The sequence below is a fragment of the Phyllopteryx taeniolatus genome, chromosome 3 (genome assembly GCF_024500385.1).
Source record: "Phyllopteryx taeniolatus isolate TA_2022b chromosome 3, UOR_Ptae_1.2, whole genome shotgun sequence".
Taxonomy (NCBI): domain Eukaryota; kingdom Metazoa; phylum Chordata; class Actinopteri; order Syngnathiformes; family Syngnathidae; genus Phyllopteryx; species Phyllopteryx taeniolatus.
The window spans coordinates 14365211-14383571 of record NC_084504.1 but is presented as its reverse complement, the minus strand read 5'-3'; the positions used below and the strand labels follow the sequence as shown (position 1 = coordinate 14383571).

The window sequence follows — 18361 nt, the reverse complement described above, 5'->3', positions numbered from 1 at the left end:
CAGGAAGTCTGTTTTCTGGGTTCGGTCATGTGACAAACGGTCAACCACGCAAATACAAAATGAAACCACTTGCAAAGAGCTATTGTTGGCCACAACTAACCAGCCAACCTGTCACCAACTACTGATGTCATTCACTAGGCCACGCCCCTTATAGGCACACATACAATACAGTGCTAGTTTTCTATATTAAAAAAAATAAAATTAAAATTAATGGCATTTCAATTTATTTTAATGGGAAAATGTACTGTGTTTCATATTCAAATAAATTGAGTTACGAGCATGGTCACGCCACAAATTAAACTCCTAAGTCAAGGTATCACTGTATATTGCACTAATGTCAAACTGTAGGCCTGGAGGCCAGATCTGGGCTGCCACATCATTTTAAGTGGTTCGCGAAAGCAAATTATGCACGTCAACGTCATAATAAAGGCCTTCTGAGGGAAACCGTAACTACAATATGGCCCGTGAAAAAAATGAGTTTGACAGCCCTGCTATAATTTATTTATGATGCTAAAAGGAGGACAGTGGTCACTTTGGCATGTGAGATTTATTATTTTTATTTTTTTTAAACAGTTGTTCACATTATGAAGCATCACAGTGAGCTTTTATTTTGGTCCTTCACATGTTGCATGTCCGTTGTCATTCTTTTTTAATAGCGGCAGGATAAAATATCCATATTGTGATATGTATGTACCTCATATTATCTGTTGCGATACAGCATTGATACAACAGCATCAAATATCATTGTTGTGATGTGTGGAGTACTGTATATTGTATTGTAAGGAAATGTAATGCATGAAATATCGATATAGTGATACACAGCGGTATACTAGCAACAAATAGGAATATTGTGATTCATCGAATCAATCTGTTACAAATATTGATACTGTATATCATATCTTTATCTTCTATACAGTATTGCTAAACCAGCATCCATCATAACTATTGATATATATTGTATTATTTGTTGCGATGCAGTTACATTACACGAGTATCAAATAGCAATATCATGATACATTTCTTTTATGTTTTTTAGCGATAAAGTATATTTAGTGATTTGTATCATATAGTTTTCTGTTGCAATGCAGTATCGATATAGCTGCTTTAAATATCATAACACATTATGATACAGTACGGATACATACAGTATGCAACAAATATCGTAAATATCAAATCTTTATTTCTTGCAATACAGTATTGACACACCGAAATCAAATACTGATATTGTACTGTAGCATATGTTGTCTATTATGATACAGTATCAATATGCCAGCAACAAGTATTGTGATGTATACATTTTTTGCTACAACATAGTATTGATACACCTGCATTGAATACAGATATTGCCGCTTTAAGACTTAAACAATTTTGTGTTGTATTTTTATTTGTGGGGTGTATTTTTCTTCATAAAGTCCTTCAGTTACATACATGTACAGCATGTACCATATGTAATATCTCAATATAATGCAGACATATTTTGAATGAAAAAGGTAATACAATTTAAGAACGTTCTCCTTCCCTGAAAAGTGGACGCCAAGTGGGGCGAACCTCACTTGGCCTTGGCGGCGTGTTTGCGGCAGATGGCCACGTAGTCTGCGACGTCGTCGGAGGAGCCCATGGCCACGGGGGCCCTCTGGTGGATGCTCTCCGGCTGGATGTCCAGGATGTCCTCGAAGCCCGTGGAGGCGGCGCCCCCTGCCTGCTCGATGATGAAGGCCATGGGGTTGCCTTCGTAGAGCAGACGCAGCTTTCAGGAAGAACGAGACCGATTAACCTTGACCCCTCATACCTGGTGCTTTGCAAATATTGCGAGCACTCACCTTTCCCTTGGGGCTCTTTGCGTTGCCGGGATACAAAAAGATCCCGCCGTACATCAGCGTCCGGTGCACGTCGGCCACCATGGAGCCGATGTATCGGGCGCCGTAGGGCTCGGTGCCGTCCTGTGGGCAGTTCAGATGCAGTAGCATTAGCCACATGCTAATCAAGTTGTCACTTTTGAGGTCCAAGTTTAACAATAATGGATCTTAACAGAGACTAAACTAACCGTGCGCAAACAAGGAAGAAGAAAGTTAGAAAAACAAGATTTTGCAACCTGACTTCCTTGCGCAGCGGTTATGTCAACATTACCTGAGGAAACTTCTTATTGTGCAAATACTCTGTGACGGCCGGCTCAAAGTATTTGGCGTAGCCTTCGTTCAAGCTGTAGATCTTGCCCCGCTTTTTGATTTTCACGTCCCGGTCCACCAGGATGAATTCTCCGATGGCCTGATGAGCAGAAAGAAAGAAAATAATTGATTTACAATCAATTGAAATTATTGTTGCTCTTCTTTCAGAGTCGTATTTTTCTGGAGTTGTGTCAATGTAGCAAAAAAGCCAGCTCCAGATCTGGCTCAAAAATATCCTGGACGCAGATTCCGGCTCTGCATTCAGATCAACGATCAAAGGTTATAAAAATTGTTCAATGGTACTATAACACTAAACAAAACCGTTTAGCCAAATCTGTTAACAAGGTGATCTCGAGCTAGTTCCAGACTGAATTTGATTGTTGTCCTTTCAAAACTACCCGGGTCAAGGATAAGTGATCTGGATCTGGACACAAATCTGGCCCAAATTAGCTCACAACTATTTGAGTAACCTCCATGACACAAGAAAGATCTGGACCAGTGCAATCTTTTACCCAAATCAGTTCACAACTGTTTGAATAACTTCCGCGACACAGAAAGTATCTGGATCAAAACCAACTTTGATCCAAATCTGTTCAAGACTATTTGAGCTATGTCAATGTTAAAAAAAAAAAATCCACAACCAGTTTCCGGCTCTGGATCTACAGTCGTTAACAAAACCATTCTATTGACGTCTATGATAGCTATGATATCTATCGAGCCATCTGAATTTAATTGAAATCCTTCCATATAGTTTTGAGTTGAGGCCAGAGCTACAGTATACCATGGCTCACAACTATCTTGGTTATGTCCATGTAACAAAATAATATGGATCCAGATGAATTGTTTTCCAATTCACATTACAACTGTTTAACTTATGTCCACGATACAAAAATTCCCCGGATCTGGATCGGATTAATTTACATCCTTTTGAGGTACGTTTATATTACACATTGCAAAAATGATCTGGATAAACAGCGATTATGATTCAAAATCTGTTATCTTTATCTGAATCTGGATCCATGCCAAATGTAATCCAGATCCATGTTTCACCGAACTTTTTCTTGAGTTTTATCCATGGGTTTAGATCTGGAGCTACAGCAGATTTAATCAAAATCCATTTACATATTTTTGAGTTATGGCGACGTTACAAGTTACAAAAAAATATTTACACTAAATAGGATCCAAATTGGCGAGTATTTGTCCATGTCACAAATGGGTCTAGATCAGGAGCCACACCAGATAGTGCACGTGTACCTGATGTGTCTAGTCAAGTTATACTGTGGCTTCAAGGCTGTACTGACTGGGTCGAGCATGAAGCAGTTGACTCCGTGTCCAGTGGAGAGCACCATCATGGTGGCGCTGCCATAGAGAGCGTATCCCGCCGCCACCAGGTTCCTGCCGGGTTGCAGGGCGTCTTTCTCGCAAGGCTCTTCGTCATCCATGGCCTACGGGACATGATGGTGGCCGTTAGGTACTTAATTTCAAGAATACTGTACAGTAATACCTCCACTTAAAACTGAGCCGATACTAGATAAGAACCGTCGCTCGGCCGATTATTTGCTTTGACTTTGGAGCAACGATTTGAGATACTGGCACTAGATGGTGGCAGTGCACTTTACAACAAAGCGCAGCAAAGAGCAGTTTGTCAGCTCGTGAACAATTTTTAAAAAGCGCTTGCTTCAAGCTGCCACACCCACTTAAAGTTTACTGTCAAACTAAACATAGAACAAAGAGAATTATACATCGTGTATTTAACCAAACCACATAACGTTTCCAAATGGTATTCTGCTAGTTTAATGCTAACACATAATGGGAAACATGATAGATGGGCTAACAAGACTAACATCGCTATCTTGGTAGTTATAAACCTTTAAACAACTTATATTTGAACACAAATGGTAACAACACATGTAGACAGACAATAACAATACTCACAAGCATGTATTCTTTACCCTCTGCGAAAAATGACTAATATTACTGCAGTTGAATTGCTAGGGTGTTCTCCTGTGTTTTACCATGAAATTATACAGGATTTCTGCCTGGTGGCCAAGACACGCACACCTGACACACAACGTGCATTGATTAAATGCATGAAATCATGATGCTCAAATTGTTTAATTATTTACACTATGTAATTATGCTCTGACCGTATTTTTTTGGATTAAGTGCAATGTTGTACAGCGCTATTTTATTACAATAAAACATGTTTTAAAATATCGTTGCTGTTTTTTGGGGGGACTGCAACAGATTTATGGCATTTCGATCCATTTCAATGGGGAAAGATGATTTGAGAGTGTTTTGAATTACGAGCGTGGTCACGGAACAAATTAAACTCGTAAGTCAAAGCACCACTGTATTACAGGACTCTTGATAATGAAAATGTTCGGTGCCTTGTATTAGAGAACGGAGAGCCCCGCCCAAACTGTGCCCACCCCTGTTTTTAGAAGGTGAGATGGTACGACTACCTTCTTGTAGATGGCAAAGATGGTTCCGATGGAGACCAGGCAGTCAATGTTGGAGGAGCCATCAAGCGGGTCGAAACACACGATGTACTTGCCCTAAGGAGAGGACATTTTGGCTCATTTCACAGGTCAAATCCAATGCGTTTACAGTGCCATACCCTCGTGTCGGGGTCCACGATGATGGCTGTGTCGTTCTCCTCCGACACCAGCACGCAGGAGGTGAAGGACGACTTGATCATGTTGATGACCAGGTCGTTGGACAGGATGTCCAGCTTCTTCACCTGGTCGCCCGTCACGTTGGTGCTGCCTGCGATGCCGTACCTGGGAACACACACAGAACGGGAAGGAGCATCAATGCCCAAAATGTTCGCTCGCGAATCCACAGGGAAAGAAGGACGACTCAGCGGACACAACATTAGGCACACTTACTGCTGTTGTACCAAGGTCAAACACCCCAAATGAGGTACAGTTTGTCTTAATACTTCAAACAAGGACTTCAAACCATCAATGGCCACATTAGATTTTTTTAAATGAACAGATGGGCTACATCATAAGTGAGATAAAAAAAATAATGCATGTAAGATTTCTGTTTTAATAACCAACTAGGTCAGTCTCATTTATAAATTGTATTATTCATAACACATAAATATTAACAGCACAATTTTATATACAGTATATATTTAACATTTACCTTATAATGTAACATTGTTTATTTCACTATTGTTTTGTTAATTATAATTAAATCAATTAAAATTTTAATACTTTTATTATTTTTTTATAAAAATACTTTTAAAAATATTTTTGTTACTTTTACTTGACTATTTTTGTTTAGAAGAAACTACTTTTCCTCCATTACATTAAGCTACAATCCGCTCGGTACTTGTATTTTATCTTTACATAGTTATAGAATAATCGCTGCCTGGTGAGCCTCTGTGCTGTTTCTTCAGTGTAAAGAAAGAAAGTTAATTTAAGATTATTTGTGACTGAAATCACCTTAATTTATTTTTCAAAATGTTTTATTTAAAGTGATATTTTTGGGCATTAAATGAATTTGCATATTCCCCATTTTATGTTTGTCTAGTTGACGTTCATGCTGATTCAAAAATAAATCAGAGGTTACTCTCCAAGTACTCAGTAAGCTGTTTGTAATATTGTACTCATAACAGTTTCTTCGGACACTTTTTGATCATCATATCACTTGCTTTTCCAGCCATTCTACCTTTTCTCATCATATCACACCTTTTTCCTCTTACCTACACAAACTTTGAATTTACCTCATTCGAACATTTACATTGGTTGCAAATGATGAAAAACGAACACGATTTTATTCTCTGAATTCTAGTTTTCATAAATGTGATTACTTTTTTTCCCTTTTCTGTGGGTACCTTCACAATTTGTCAGTGTTCTGGCAGTTTTGGAGCACTAAAGTAAAACACTAAAAAGGAAATAAATAATGTTCCCTGAAAGTAGTTAAGTGGTTGACTGATCAGTATGAATCGTGAAGCCTGCGGAGGGGACGGCGAGGAGTGGGCGTGGCTTCAGGTATGCGCTTCCTGATTGGTTCGAGTCAAACCAGAATCTCCTGCTTGGTCTGTGCCAACGTGGATGTTCCGGATGGGATCCCAAAACGTATCAATAATGAATAATAATTAAATAATAATTTAAAAAAAACAGTCTTCAGCTGGTGTACTTACAGGTGAGCGATGCCGGCTTTACGCACCGCGCTGGAGATGGCCTTCACGGCCGTGCACAGCGCGTTGAGCAGCCGGGTGAGCTCCCCGGTCCCCTTGGCCCGCCGGCCCTCCTCCATGACGAAGCGGGTCACGGTGACCACGTTGGTGTCGAAAGCGGCTCGGTCGGACATGATTGCAACCCCCAAAAACTTTTCTCTCAGTCCAGAGGAGGAAGTGCCGCGGGACTTAAATGCAACACTGACGCGGGACTCCACGGGCCAATCAGAGAGAAGAAAGGACAGGAGGGGTGTGGCCTCCAGGGCAACACTGGCTCTCTTTGTGGCGACTTTTCAGGTGATAAGATGGAGTGTGAGCTCCACAATGGACTGTGACTGTGCACTTTATTTGGCAATAAGCACATTTGACAATGACGTGTTGAGAAATGTTGCATAAATTCACATTCTTCTGCCGTTCTTGTGCGGACACTTCATTAGGTACACTTGCACAATCAGCTCCAAAAGAACAGAAACATTTAGAAGTCATATTTTGAAAAGGAAATGTTTTCTGTTTTTATATATATTCAAGTTTGTATTTGTTTCTATATGTTAACAATATTCGTCCTTGGGTGTGGACTGAAATAAAAGTAAGAAAAAAAAACTTAATTAATACCATGATACAGCAAAAAAGGTAAATACCGTATATATATTGTAGAAATATAATAATAATACATAATGTAACCATGAATTGGACTCTAAATTGCCCGTAGGTGTGAATGTGAGTGCGAAGGATTGTTTGTTTGTATGTGCCCTGCGATTGGCCAGTTCAGGGTGTACCCCGCCTCCTGCCCGATGATAGCTGGGATAGGCTACAGCGCGCCCGCGACCCTAGTGAGGAGAAGCGGCTCAGAAAATGGATGGATGGACATAATGTTACATTTAAAATTGTATTTAAACATGAAACATAATGATTAATCATTATTCAGAACACAATAAAAACTATGATAAAAGGGAAACATTATTTTTCAAATAAAACAATATTTAAAACCAAAAACATAAAAGTACAAATAAATTACAAAACCCTTGTATCTCAAATCATCGTTCCCCATTGAAATGAATGGAAATGCCACAAATCCAGTCCAGTCCACCATCTAGTCCTTGTAACTCAAATTTTTGCTCGCAACACAAGACAAAAAAACTAAAATAAAATCGGCCAAATGATGGCTCGTATCTCGAAAAATTCATTAGTCAAAGTCAAAGTACCACTGCATAATGAAATGAAACAGAATTGAAAAAGATAGTAAAAATGGTTAAAAAAAATCTGTTTGGGTTGACATTGTTAGACTAGCTCTGAATTTAACAGTGTTTGTTACTGTGGTTGTCGTTTGAAGTGCATACTGACAGATGTTTCTGTTTCGTTTTTTACTATACTACAGTATATAAAAAAAATCCATTTTTTTCTCTTTTTCTTGCAAAAGCACTGCAATTTCACATGGCTTAATTTACCTTTAGTGTGAGAACATTGTGTTCTGTGCATTGTGTTTATTCGAACAGCTTAACAGTTTCCACGTGTCAAACAAGCCATTGTTGTATCTGTTTGCTGAACAAGAAAGCCAGTGGCTAGCACACACAAAGACCTCAACTCAACCTTTCGATCCACTGTGATGCAAAATCCATTCCTCTTTTGCATGTACACTTCGTTTTCAGGCTTAAAACTCTTTAAAAAAACAAAAACAAAAACAAAACATCATTTCCAGTGTTGATTCGTCTGTTTGTTAGCAGCCAGTAGAGACCAACAGACTTTACAGTGTGTGTTAAAGTGCTTTTTGGACACTCTAATGCCATCACACTGGCAGGTGGCTGTTTACAACTTTACCACAATTTGAAATGGATCTACGATAGAGAGATAATAATTAAAATCTAATCAAAACAAACAAACAAAAAACAAGATGTTGAATGCTGGTTCTGTTTATGGTATGTAATTTGTCTAATTATGCTACATTATTTTTTCAATTAGTGCAAAGTGGGAAGTATATTATTGGCATTGGATGGACACACACACACACACACACACACACACACAGATATATCAATATATATATATAAACACACACTATGAATGAAACATCTTGATGCACATAATAGTTAGTAATAGACTTGAATAAATAGTGGTAAGCCAGTAAAATTAAATCAATACTATTTGAGGATGGAAATATACTGTAATATTTAATTCAATTGTCTATCACTTATACTACACTTTAAAAGTCTACTTCCTGAATAGAACCTAACTCTAACCCTGAATAAAAACTACAAATGACTACAAAACGTCACACATGACTTTTCCGTACTATTACCACAAGATGGCGACCTCGGATAATTCTGTTCTCACCTACGGCAATCTATGGAACAACACGGGCAATAATTAATATTTTTACACTTAGGAGCAAACCGACCAACCAACAAACCAACAAATAAATAAATGATGTTATCTGAACTGCAACGGCGAGGTGTTATTTCATCTTCGTGGCGGTCATTTAGCGAAAACACGGAAAATGCTGATGTTTTGCTGCATCATCGCGCCTGGATAACTAAAGCCAATGAGCGAACTACATTGTTTGGCGGAGGAGAATTAAATGCGGCTAATGAGGAGGGCGTAAATTATTACGCTCGGTTATAATAATCAAGAGTTGACACTTAAATTTACCCAATCGGCGTTCACAAATTTTCTTCTGTAGTTTAATTGGTGGATGGCAACTAACCTTGATCAACGTAATTTTCGTTGGTGTAGTTTAATGTTTAAAAACTAAGGTAATGACTAATTATGGATTAGAAGAATACTAGGTGAGTTTAGCGACAGGAGCTATTCCACCTGTGCTGCTGTGTGACCCTCATGTTAGCATTTAGCGGAGGGCCGCCCAAGCTAATCGGGACAGTGCTGACACAGTGCGCATGCGCGTCGTTGACACACAGGCCAGGCGGACAAGTACAAAGGGGAGGCAAAACGTCGCACGCGTTTCGAGGGACTTTGAAAAGTGGACTTTGTTGCGTTTAAACGCATTACTGGACCGGCGGACCCAGTTTTCAGGAAATACAAGACTTTGGAAGAACCGCCGTAGTTGCGTTCAACTCAAAAGGCAGCCTACGCGAGGACACCTTGCCTGGGGTAAACTCTCTCGCACCCTCCACTCAATAAAATGGATACATTCATGTCGTTTTTGAGTACATTTATGACGTTTTCGGTGGCTAAACGTACTTGAAAACATATCAGCAGTGCACATTTAGTTTGTCAGGTGTCCCCCCCCCACTTCCGTGGAGAGCAGAGCAGATGAGACGAGACGATCCGATGAAGCGCTGCTGCTGAAACTGGATTACGTTGAAAGTTATGGTGGTGCGTTTACGTGCTCACTGTTGGCATATTGGACTTTCCAAGCAGTCAGTGAAACAGAGTTAAATTAAATGGAAAACGTTCCTCCTACGTTGGGCGTTAATTTGGAAACTTGCAGGACTGCAAGATAGCAAAGTGTAAATATGACCCAGAAATGTAGATTTTTGAACACGTATTTGCAGTTAAGTGAATACTTCATTCAATTTGTGTAATTTGGATCTTTTAACCTAATTTTTTTTCTCCTCACTTTCTCACTAATGACCCAAAAATGGGAATTTCTGTAAATGAAATTGTTTTTGCAGTTTTAATGTTATAATAACGTGTATACATACACTGTTGTGCATAAGTGAAATATGTGATTTATTTGGTGTAATTTGGATAGTTAACCTATTTTATGCCACACTAGGTTAATAATAACTTCGTGGATTTCTTGACATATGTGCAACAGATGTGCATTTGCAGTTTGGTTTCAAAGGTACCATATTCCCATCAAATCAATTTTTTTCCAACTGTAATATGCATAACATCGGTCAAAATTAGTCTGTGATTTGGTTTAAGTTTGACATCTATGTGGTTTGTTGATTGAATGCAAAAGGCAATAAACGACATGAGGTTTGCACACCGACTGGATCAGATTTTGGCATCGTTGTGACGTAGAAACAAGACGTGGTTGCTACACGCCCAGTCATCTCAGGAAAAATGGCATGAGCCACAGCGCGGGTACATCTTGTGCTAACCTGTCAACCTCAGAGGAGTTGAGGAATAAATGTCTTCAATTGATTTTTCGAGATATTCCCAAGCATTCTGGAACCAGAATTGTGCTGTGTTCGGGCCCATTTCTTGGAGGTTGACTTCGTAAATATAAGCTTTCTCACACTGCTGGAAGTGTGATGTATATACAACTTAATGTAGTACATGTAGGGCATGTAGGGTTATATGTGATTTGTTTTTGTTTAGTTTTGATGGTTAACTTTTTACTAATTTTATTCCTCACATCCTTTATAATGTTCTAAAGTGCAGTTTTGCACATGTAATTGTGTGTTTTCTTTATAAAGATGGCACAAGGTTAGTTTGACATGCTGTTAGCCTAATAGGGCAATTGGCTAAGTCATTTTTGAATGTTTTCAGAAAACAAGCAAAACCAACACGCCATCTGAAAGCCGTAAGATAAGGTGAAGTTTTGCTGATGTGGTGATGTCTGTTATTTGTGTTTGGTAATTTGTCCATGCGCCACATATACACAGTGTAGTGTATGAAGTCCTGCGCTTTTTATTGTTTGTAGTCGCCATTGGCCCAGCAGTATATGGGATGGTGTAAATGGTTACTCACTTGCATGAGACAAGGCTACCCCCTCAAAACAGGCTAATTTCAGCAAGACCAGAAATAGAAATAGTATAAAGTGTGCTATAATTGTTCATCCTTGGGGTATTTTGACAAAAGACTAGAAAACTGTTTTGTGAATATATGCATAGTATGTGTCATTTTAAGTTTGTCTCAAAAGTAATGAGCTGGTATTGCTCCATTCTGGCTTAGCGTTGTTGCTTTATTGCTTTCACATGTCACTCCATATTTTTCTTTAACTCCATAAGGTGTACTAAAGGGAACTTGAGGGTTTTAGGAGCACAATGGTGGGGCCGGAGGTCCCCACCATTGTGTCCTTGAAGAGCTTGAATCTTCCCTCTATGAGTCTGATGGACTCAACTGCCATTTTTTTAAAAGCAGACCCCGAGGCTTCTACGCTCTTCTTCTGGAGCTAAGCGCTGTATTGAAATGTCAAGGGGAGCATTGGATGGCTGTTTAATTAAATTCTTTGCTCTCCAGTGTTTCTATACATTTTATAGATAACCCTTCCATCCCAAAGTACAGTGAAATAAATTTTGGCTCACTTTGTCATGCCAGTTTATTTGCGTTTCCTTTGGTTAAGTTGAGGTTGGGTTTTTAGACAGATGTGTAGGCATGGGCCAGTTACTCTTTTTTACTGGTATGTTGCGGTTTTAAAAAGTCTGTTTATGAAATAAGCCCAATGAATATTAATATTCATGGTTTCATAAAATTCAAATGTCTTGGATTTCTTAATGACTTTTAATTGATTAATAGGGTTACATGTTTTTAAATGAAATTGACATGAATCACATACATTTTATTCAGTGCAACAGCAATCTAGGATCTTGTGTTGTTTGAAATTACCACTGATTAAAAAAAGTACAGATTTAAAGTTTGGCTTTCTATTCAGGGGACGCTACTCCTGACTTTCGTGATTATCTTCCTTAAGTAAGAAAATAGATATAACACATAGAGGCTGATCAGCTGGCAATCTTCAAGACTGCACGGACACTGATGGCGTCATCTTTTGTGTTGGAAATTCCTCTTTTGTAGGATAATTAATGAAACAATCTTTATAACAAGCTTTGTTTTTTTGAATACAAATTGGTATTTACGTGATATAACAAAAAGAAGTGGGACAAAGAAGAAGCAGAGGAGATCGAGGTACGGGAAATAAACGGTTCAAAACATACATCGCATATTGTAGCGATGAAAATTGAGGAATACATCGCTAAAGACCTCATTTGGCGGACGTGATATTGGATATTTTGGACCCTGAGATTATTCTTTCGATGATTCAGTTGATTTAATTTCATAATCCATCCATTCATGGAAGTTTATTAACAGATTCTTGTTTATTTGGTATTGCTTTAAGAGTTTCTATTGGGCATTTAACTAAATTTCCATGAGCATTTGTGGGAGGAAATTATTTAAAAATGTGTTATATCTTCAGCCATACATCGTGGCTTTTTGGAAAAATATTTTGCCTTTAATTTGTACATAAGATAGTCTAAGGCTATGTTCACACTGCAGGTTAATTCCATTTTTTTCCTCTCTCCCTATTTGATATGATTTTTTTTCATGTCAATGTCAACAGTGCAATTAACATTTTATTTTATTGTTTTTATGTATTTATTTTCATACCTGACCCAGTCCTCTTTGGTATGTGGATATAAATCGGGTATGTATCCAAAGGGAGTGCAGTCCGGACGCTCGGGTCACACTCATCTGAAACCTCATCAAAAGGTGACAAACGTCACAATTGTTCGACAAAACAGACTCGCGACAAAAACAACGGTAGAAAAAGAGGAGAAAAGGGTCAGTGGAGAAAATATTGTTGTTATATATTGCATATAACTGATAAATATAAGAAAATGTTGGCTCCAGTTGCACGAAATCGTTGAAATTGCCACAAGTGCGTCATTACGTTTACAGTACGCTCGGGGCCATAATTACTTACTTGGTGCCTCGTGTTTGTGCGCATGCGCAATGTTATGTCCGGTTTTGTGCGCATTCGTGTGACGTCACAGACTCATTCCAGCCACAGTAGAAGTCACATTTGTTTTGGTAATGTGAATGATGATATATAAAAAAATGGACTTTAACAAAAAAATCTCTTAATTTGGCATCATGCCCTGCAGTGTAAACGTAGCCTTATTGGGTAATCAGAAGTGCAAACAACCTGCTAAAGTTATTAGAAAATTTTGGTTTTGGTATTTGACTGACTTTCCTTGATCAATGAGGAAAATTAATTTTAAAAAGTTTTCTTTCCACTCTGGATTCCAAAATATCTGGATCCATTTTTAAATGTGTTTTCATTGGAACAAGTAACCTTAGATTTCATTTTAAAATGTGTGTCTTTAAACCCAAAGCCGGGGTCAAATCTCTGTAGCGATGAACCTGTCGACGGGGAAGTGATAGCTTATTGGAAAAGTTAGCATTTTGACAAAATATGCTTTGAATGTTTTTGGAAAATTAATTGATTAGTTATTTTCAAAATATTAAGGAAACTCCCAGAATGTTTTGAACTCTTGTCCAGAGTCTTATTGAGCAGAATTATGGCTGTCTGTTGTTTAGTTTAGACACAAAATCAACGACTACTCCATTTTGCTTCTATTTCTTTAAGATGCAATCAATCACACACAATTGACCGAATTTTTAATGACTATGAATTGATTTTGTTCCTGTCGACATGGCCTTAGCTTTTAGGAAGTGATACTGTAGTGTTGTTGTTTACTTCCCTGACACGTCGCAAAGCGAGCTTAGCGCTAAAGCTGTGCATACATGGTATAAGCAGGGTCGGCCTCGTGTCGCTTGGTACATTCGGCTCAGCGGCGGGCCCCTTGGGGTCCACATCAGCCGCTGTGTACTCATGGCAAAGGTCCCTCAATTATCACCGTAGTGACACGACCCCTCTGTCCACATGATGAGCCTTGGAAAATTACTTCCACTCTAGCAAGCTCTCCAAGTGTGCTGCATGTCAAAATTTGTCTTCCATCGCTGCAGCTGTTTTCATTTCTTGGCGGGACTCACTTGTAATTTTACTTTAGGCTGCAGATGTGGGCATACTTTGAATGCTAAAAATAAAAGCTGCGTGGTCTCAGAGTTCAGTAGAAGCGGCGAATCTACATTTATTCAGCCCAGGAATGTTTTTTTTTTCTGGACGGCCCGTTCTAGAAGGTTTGAGGCAGGAGAGAGTTGTGGGATAAGGACCTCCATGACTGGCCTGTAATTAGCGAAAACACATCCACCAAGCAGCGCAGTTAAGTGCAGCTCAACATGATAGTTTGGAACGGTTGTCATGGTATGCCAAAACTCATACCTTTGTTTTAAGGTCAGAGTTCGGTTCATATTTGGTACAGTTAAAATGGGTTAAATCTTTTCTTTTTAGGAAAGTGCAAGATCAATAGGGGTGACGAGGGTTAACGGTATGACAAAAGATTTTTGGGGTATGTAGCGTAGTCTTAAGGTCACATTCAGCACAGTTAAAACAGCGTAAATCTTTTCTTTTTAGGAAAGGGCAAAGATAATAGGGATGTAATGGTATGCCAAAAATCAACGTTGATTTTTATGAAGTCTAACATCAATAGGGGTGTTAGTGATACGCCAAATATCACAGTTTGGTACTTACCTTAGTGTTAAGGTGACTGTTCGGTTCACATTAGGTACATTTAAAACGGTTTAAATCTCTTTATAGGAAAGTGCAATTAATGCTACATGTATTAGTGAATAGTACTGAACTACTCGATATGTTATGTAATTGCCCGTATGTGTGAATGTGGGTGCGAATGGTTGTTTGTTTATATGTGCCCTGCGATTGGTTGCTGACCAGTTCAGGGAGTACCCCGCCCTTCGCTCAAAAGATAGCTGGGATAGGCTCTGGCACACCCGGGACCCTACTAGTGAGGTTAAGCGGTATGGAAAATGGATGGATGGATGGATTGTTCTCATCACACAGCTCTATCGGGAACTCTGTAATAAATGGGGTCATAATTTACAGCAGAGTAGAAAACCACCCTTTACCTATGTTAATGTGAGATTAGATTATCATCATACATGAAGCCCTGAAGGTGTGACCATGGAAAATATGCTTAAATGGAGCACTTGTTTAAATGTCATACATGTGATATTTCTGATGCCTGAAGCAGTCGGCTGGCAAGCAAGCACCACCTCGCTTGTACTTTTCTTAGAAAGTTCACTGTTGCGCTCATCAAAGGGCTGGCAGAACCGCTACAAATCCGTTTAGACTTGTGATTTGTGGATTTTGCGGCTCAGCGGAATCACACGGATTGGCCGTGGATATTTTCTCTCATTTTCAGCCTTATCATGCTACATTCTAGTGCTAGTACAATTTCAGTAGGACATGGGCTTTTTCCTGTATGCCAGTCATGTTGAGGACAATTTCTACAGTAGTTTCCATTTTTTTTTTGTTACACTTGCCGTAGCATGATGCTAACATATAACATCTGACAGAAACTACTCTAAACGTTTTGAGCAGTAAACTTAGCACTGACGCTAGTGCTAACCCTAACCTACTTCAAGGTGTTGAGGACGGGCTACCAATTATAAACGTAATCTATTAAAGCTATGAGTAGCAATGAACAGGCCGTTGCACCACCTTGTTCATGGCGACTCAGAGAAATTATCGTCAGACTTTGATGCCAAGCTCCGACCACATTAGGTGGCGTAGGCCGGACATCGGAGACGCGGACTACGGTCCAGGTTCGGACCGAGTCACCAAGGTCAATTGCCGTTAAATAAAGATCTTGCGTGCCGTTACGCAGCATTTTCTTTCTCTCCCACAGGCCACTGTTACAGACTAAAGTAAAAAGAGTGACTTTAAATAAACGGTTTGATTGGCTCATTGTAGTGATTTGACTCTGTCTGTCATGATAATTACTATATTGACTTATTGTTCGATAAATAAAATGGACACAAGTTTTTCCGGACTCGATAAACGGTCATTGTTGCGGTGAGCAGACGTGCAGATCACACAGTGAGCTGTTGGACAGCTGTGTCATTAGCTGCTAGCAGGATCATGGAATACCAGCGGACCGGTACACTCTTGCCGGTGTTGGCTCCGTCCAATACTCCCCAGTCTTGCTCCATGTGCAGCGTGTAGATTCACACAACAGAGACTCTTAAGGGAAAGTTAACTGTCTTTTAGCCTGCGAGTTAAGCTAAACAGCTCGCTCCACCGTGGCAATGTTGTTTAAAACATCAGTGCTTCGATCAGAGTTGTTGTGTGTGTTAGTCCCCAATTAACACAAACACGGGAACGTTAACCGTTTATTAAACATAACCTCACGTTAATCAGCCAGTAGTTGACAACCGCGAACATCAACATATATTTGATTGACAGGTGAAGGACTTTTTTTTCAGTGGAACAACCACACACTAGCCGGGTTTCCATGGAGACTTTTTTGTCATTCCGACGGAAATCATTCAAATTGAAGATCTCAGGTCAACTGTTTACATGTGATGTGATATATTCCAATCGGGTGTATATATGATGTGCACTACATTTAATAGAATAGCCATGTGACATGCGCACTTCATTGTGAACATCACGTCATTTATTAAGATGGAGGTCCGTCGTCTTTTCAGCATAGTAGTTAGTATTGTTTATTTAAAAACATGCTTGTTTAAAAAAACTTAAGCAGTTAAAAACAAGCTCTCTGTCAAATACAAGCTCCGTTGGGAGCCACCATATTTACGCAGTGCGTAAACGATGAAGTCACGGCACATCTACGTCAAGACGAAGCATGCGCAGAAAGAGCTTTTTCCGGCTGTGACGGTATACATGGCAAAAATTTACTTCTGATTGGTTTGCCAAAAGGAATATTCCACCCCTGTGAAACCGAATGGCATTTCATTCGGATTTGGCCTGTTAATTCCGATTAACGTGTTTACAGTATATAGAGCATTTTCATTTAGTTTGGGCTTCTAAACCATTTTTAATCTGAATAGAAGGCTCCATATAAACCAGGCTAGTCTTGCAGCTCTTTATTCTTTATTTCAGACACAGGGGTATCCATATTACAGAGTAAAGAAAAACAATATAATGGAGAAACAAGCAGGGAAATTATAATAATAAAAACAACAACATTTTGATATAAAAGCAATAAAATATAAAAAATAAGGGCAGGCCTTATTCTTCATGATTTTAGAGGCATAAAAAAAACTAAAATATTGTTTAATGTGATAGTTTTGGGAAAATAATCGTGATGGGCCTAGATGTGACCATAATGATCTTATAAAATCGTTTGTTTACCGGTGAGATTTGCAGAAGAGATTTGCCAGAGAAGATGCGGGCAGCATGGCTAGTTTCAAAGTTCGCAAAGTTGACTCAGAAAAGAACATTTTAAAAATGAACGGACTGACCACTACTTTTCTAATCTTCCATAAGCTGGAAAAGTGTTGTCTCATATGTTATGGGACTGTGGCTTCAATATAGAAAACGGGAACGTTATAAGCAGCACTTCCAAATAAAACACGAATCCTTCAACCATCCACTGAAGCCGGTGGCCATTACTCCTAACATAGCCAAACTGAGAGCCCAGAACAGCAGAGCCTACATCACTCAAATCAACAAAAGGGAAGGTGCCATTTTGATATTGTTATTGACAGGTTGGCCACGTTGTGGTACGTTGTGCCACTGGTTGGCACATCTGCCTCACAGTTCATTGTTCGTGCATTCAAATCCGGGCTCCAGCCGTGCTGTGTGAAGTTCGCATGTTCTCGTGATCCTTGTGTGGGTTTTCTCCAGGTACTCTGATTTTCTCCCACAGTCCAAAAACATGCATGGTAGATTAATTGAAAACACAAAATTGTCCGTAGTTGTGGATGTGTGATGTGAATGCATTTTTTTTTTTTGTGCACTGCGATTGACAGTTATCTGGGAAAGGCTCCAGCATACTTGCGATTCAGTGAGAAGAAGCTGTACAGAAAAAGGATGGATGGATGGCTACTCATTCATCCCTAAATTTACGTTGATGTTAGCTATGCATATCGTAACATTGCGGTCCGAACATTTGCCCTCAGAAAACCTTTGCAACCGAACCCCTCTGAATATCAATTGAAGATTGCTGGCATAGGCAAAAAAAAGCTTCACAATTTAGCATTGTCCACTTGTCAAGGATACATGCTTAAAATTGGCGTTCATTTAAGTGAATTCCTTTGGAGTTTCTCTGGAATTCACCCAAAATGGCTGCTTCAAACCAAAATGGCTGACTTCCTGTTGAATTTCAGATATGGATTCTTGAGACTGTTTCATGCATCCTGTTATGATAGATGAGTACAGTGTCAACTCAATTTTGTGTTGAAAGGTGAAGCTGGTGTTAAGGGCTGATTTTCT

The 18361-nt window shown here is 39.2% G+C and overlaps 2 protein-coding genes across 3 annotated transcripts in view; one reads left to right on the top strand and one right to left on the bottom strand.

Moving 5' to 3' along the window:
• Nucleotides 1–541: 541 nt before the first annotated feature.
• On the bottom strand, nucleotides 542–6551 carry LOC133474928 (fructose-1,6-bisphosphatase 1-like). Its single transcript, XM_061767112.1, has 7 exons — nucleotides 6322–6551; nucleotides 4786–4948; nucleotides 4631–4723; nucleotides 3467–3610; nucleotides 2128–2265; nucleotides 1821–1940; nucleotides 542–1747 (listed from the first exon to the last, which is right to left on the bottom strand). Exons 1-7 carry the CDS (start codon nucleotides 6489–6491, stop codon nucleotides 1550–1552), a joined length of 1026 nt encoding a protein of 341 aa, XP_061623096.1. The 5' UTR covers nucleotides 6492–6551; the 3' UTR covers nucleotides 542–1549.
• A 2474-nt stretch (nucleotides 6552–9025) lies between these two features.
• Nucleotides 9026–18361, top strand: part of kank1a (KN motif and ankyrin repeat domains 1a) — a 50135-nt gene continuing 40799 nt past the window's right edge. Inside the window, exon 1 of one of the 2 annotated variants that reach the window (XM_061767105.1) lies at nucleotides 9026–9459. The gene's annotated coding sequence lies outside the window, so the exon portion shown is untranslated. The remainder of the gene's footprint in view (nucleotides 9460–18361) is intronic. The other variant, XM_061767100.1, reaches the window with a different exon arrangement.

Excerpts from the sequence above, each read along its gene's own strand:
- LOC133474928 (XM_061767112.1), bottom strand. The coding sequence starts at position 6,491 with ATGTCCGACCGAGCCGCTTTCGACACCAACGTGGTCACCGTGACCCGC. Across the intron at positions 4,949-6,321 it reads AAAGCCGGCATCGCTCACCT|GTACGGCATCGCAGGCAGCA; the intron begins GTAAGTACACCA and ends GTGTGTTCCCAG. Across the intron at positions 3,611-4,630 it reads TCTTTGCCATCTACAAGAAG|GCCATGGATGACGAAGAGCC; the intron begins GTAGTCGTACCA and ends CATGTCCCGTAG.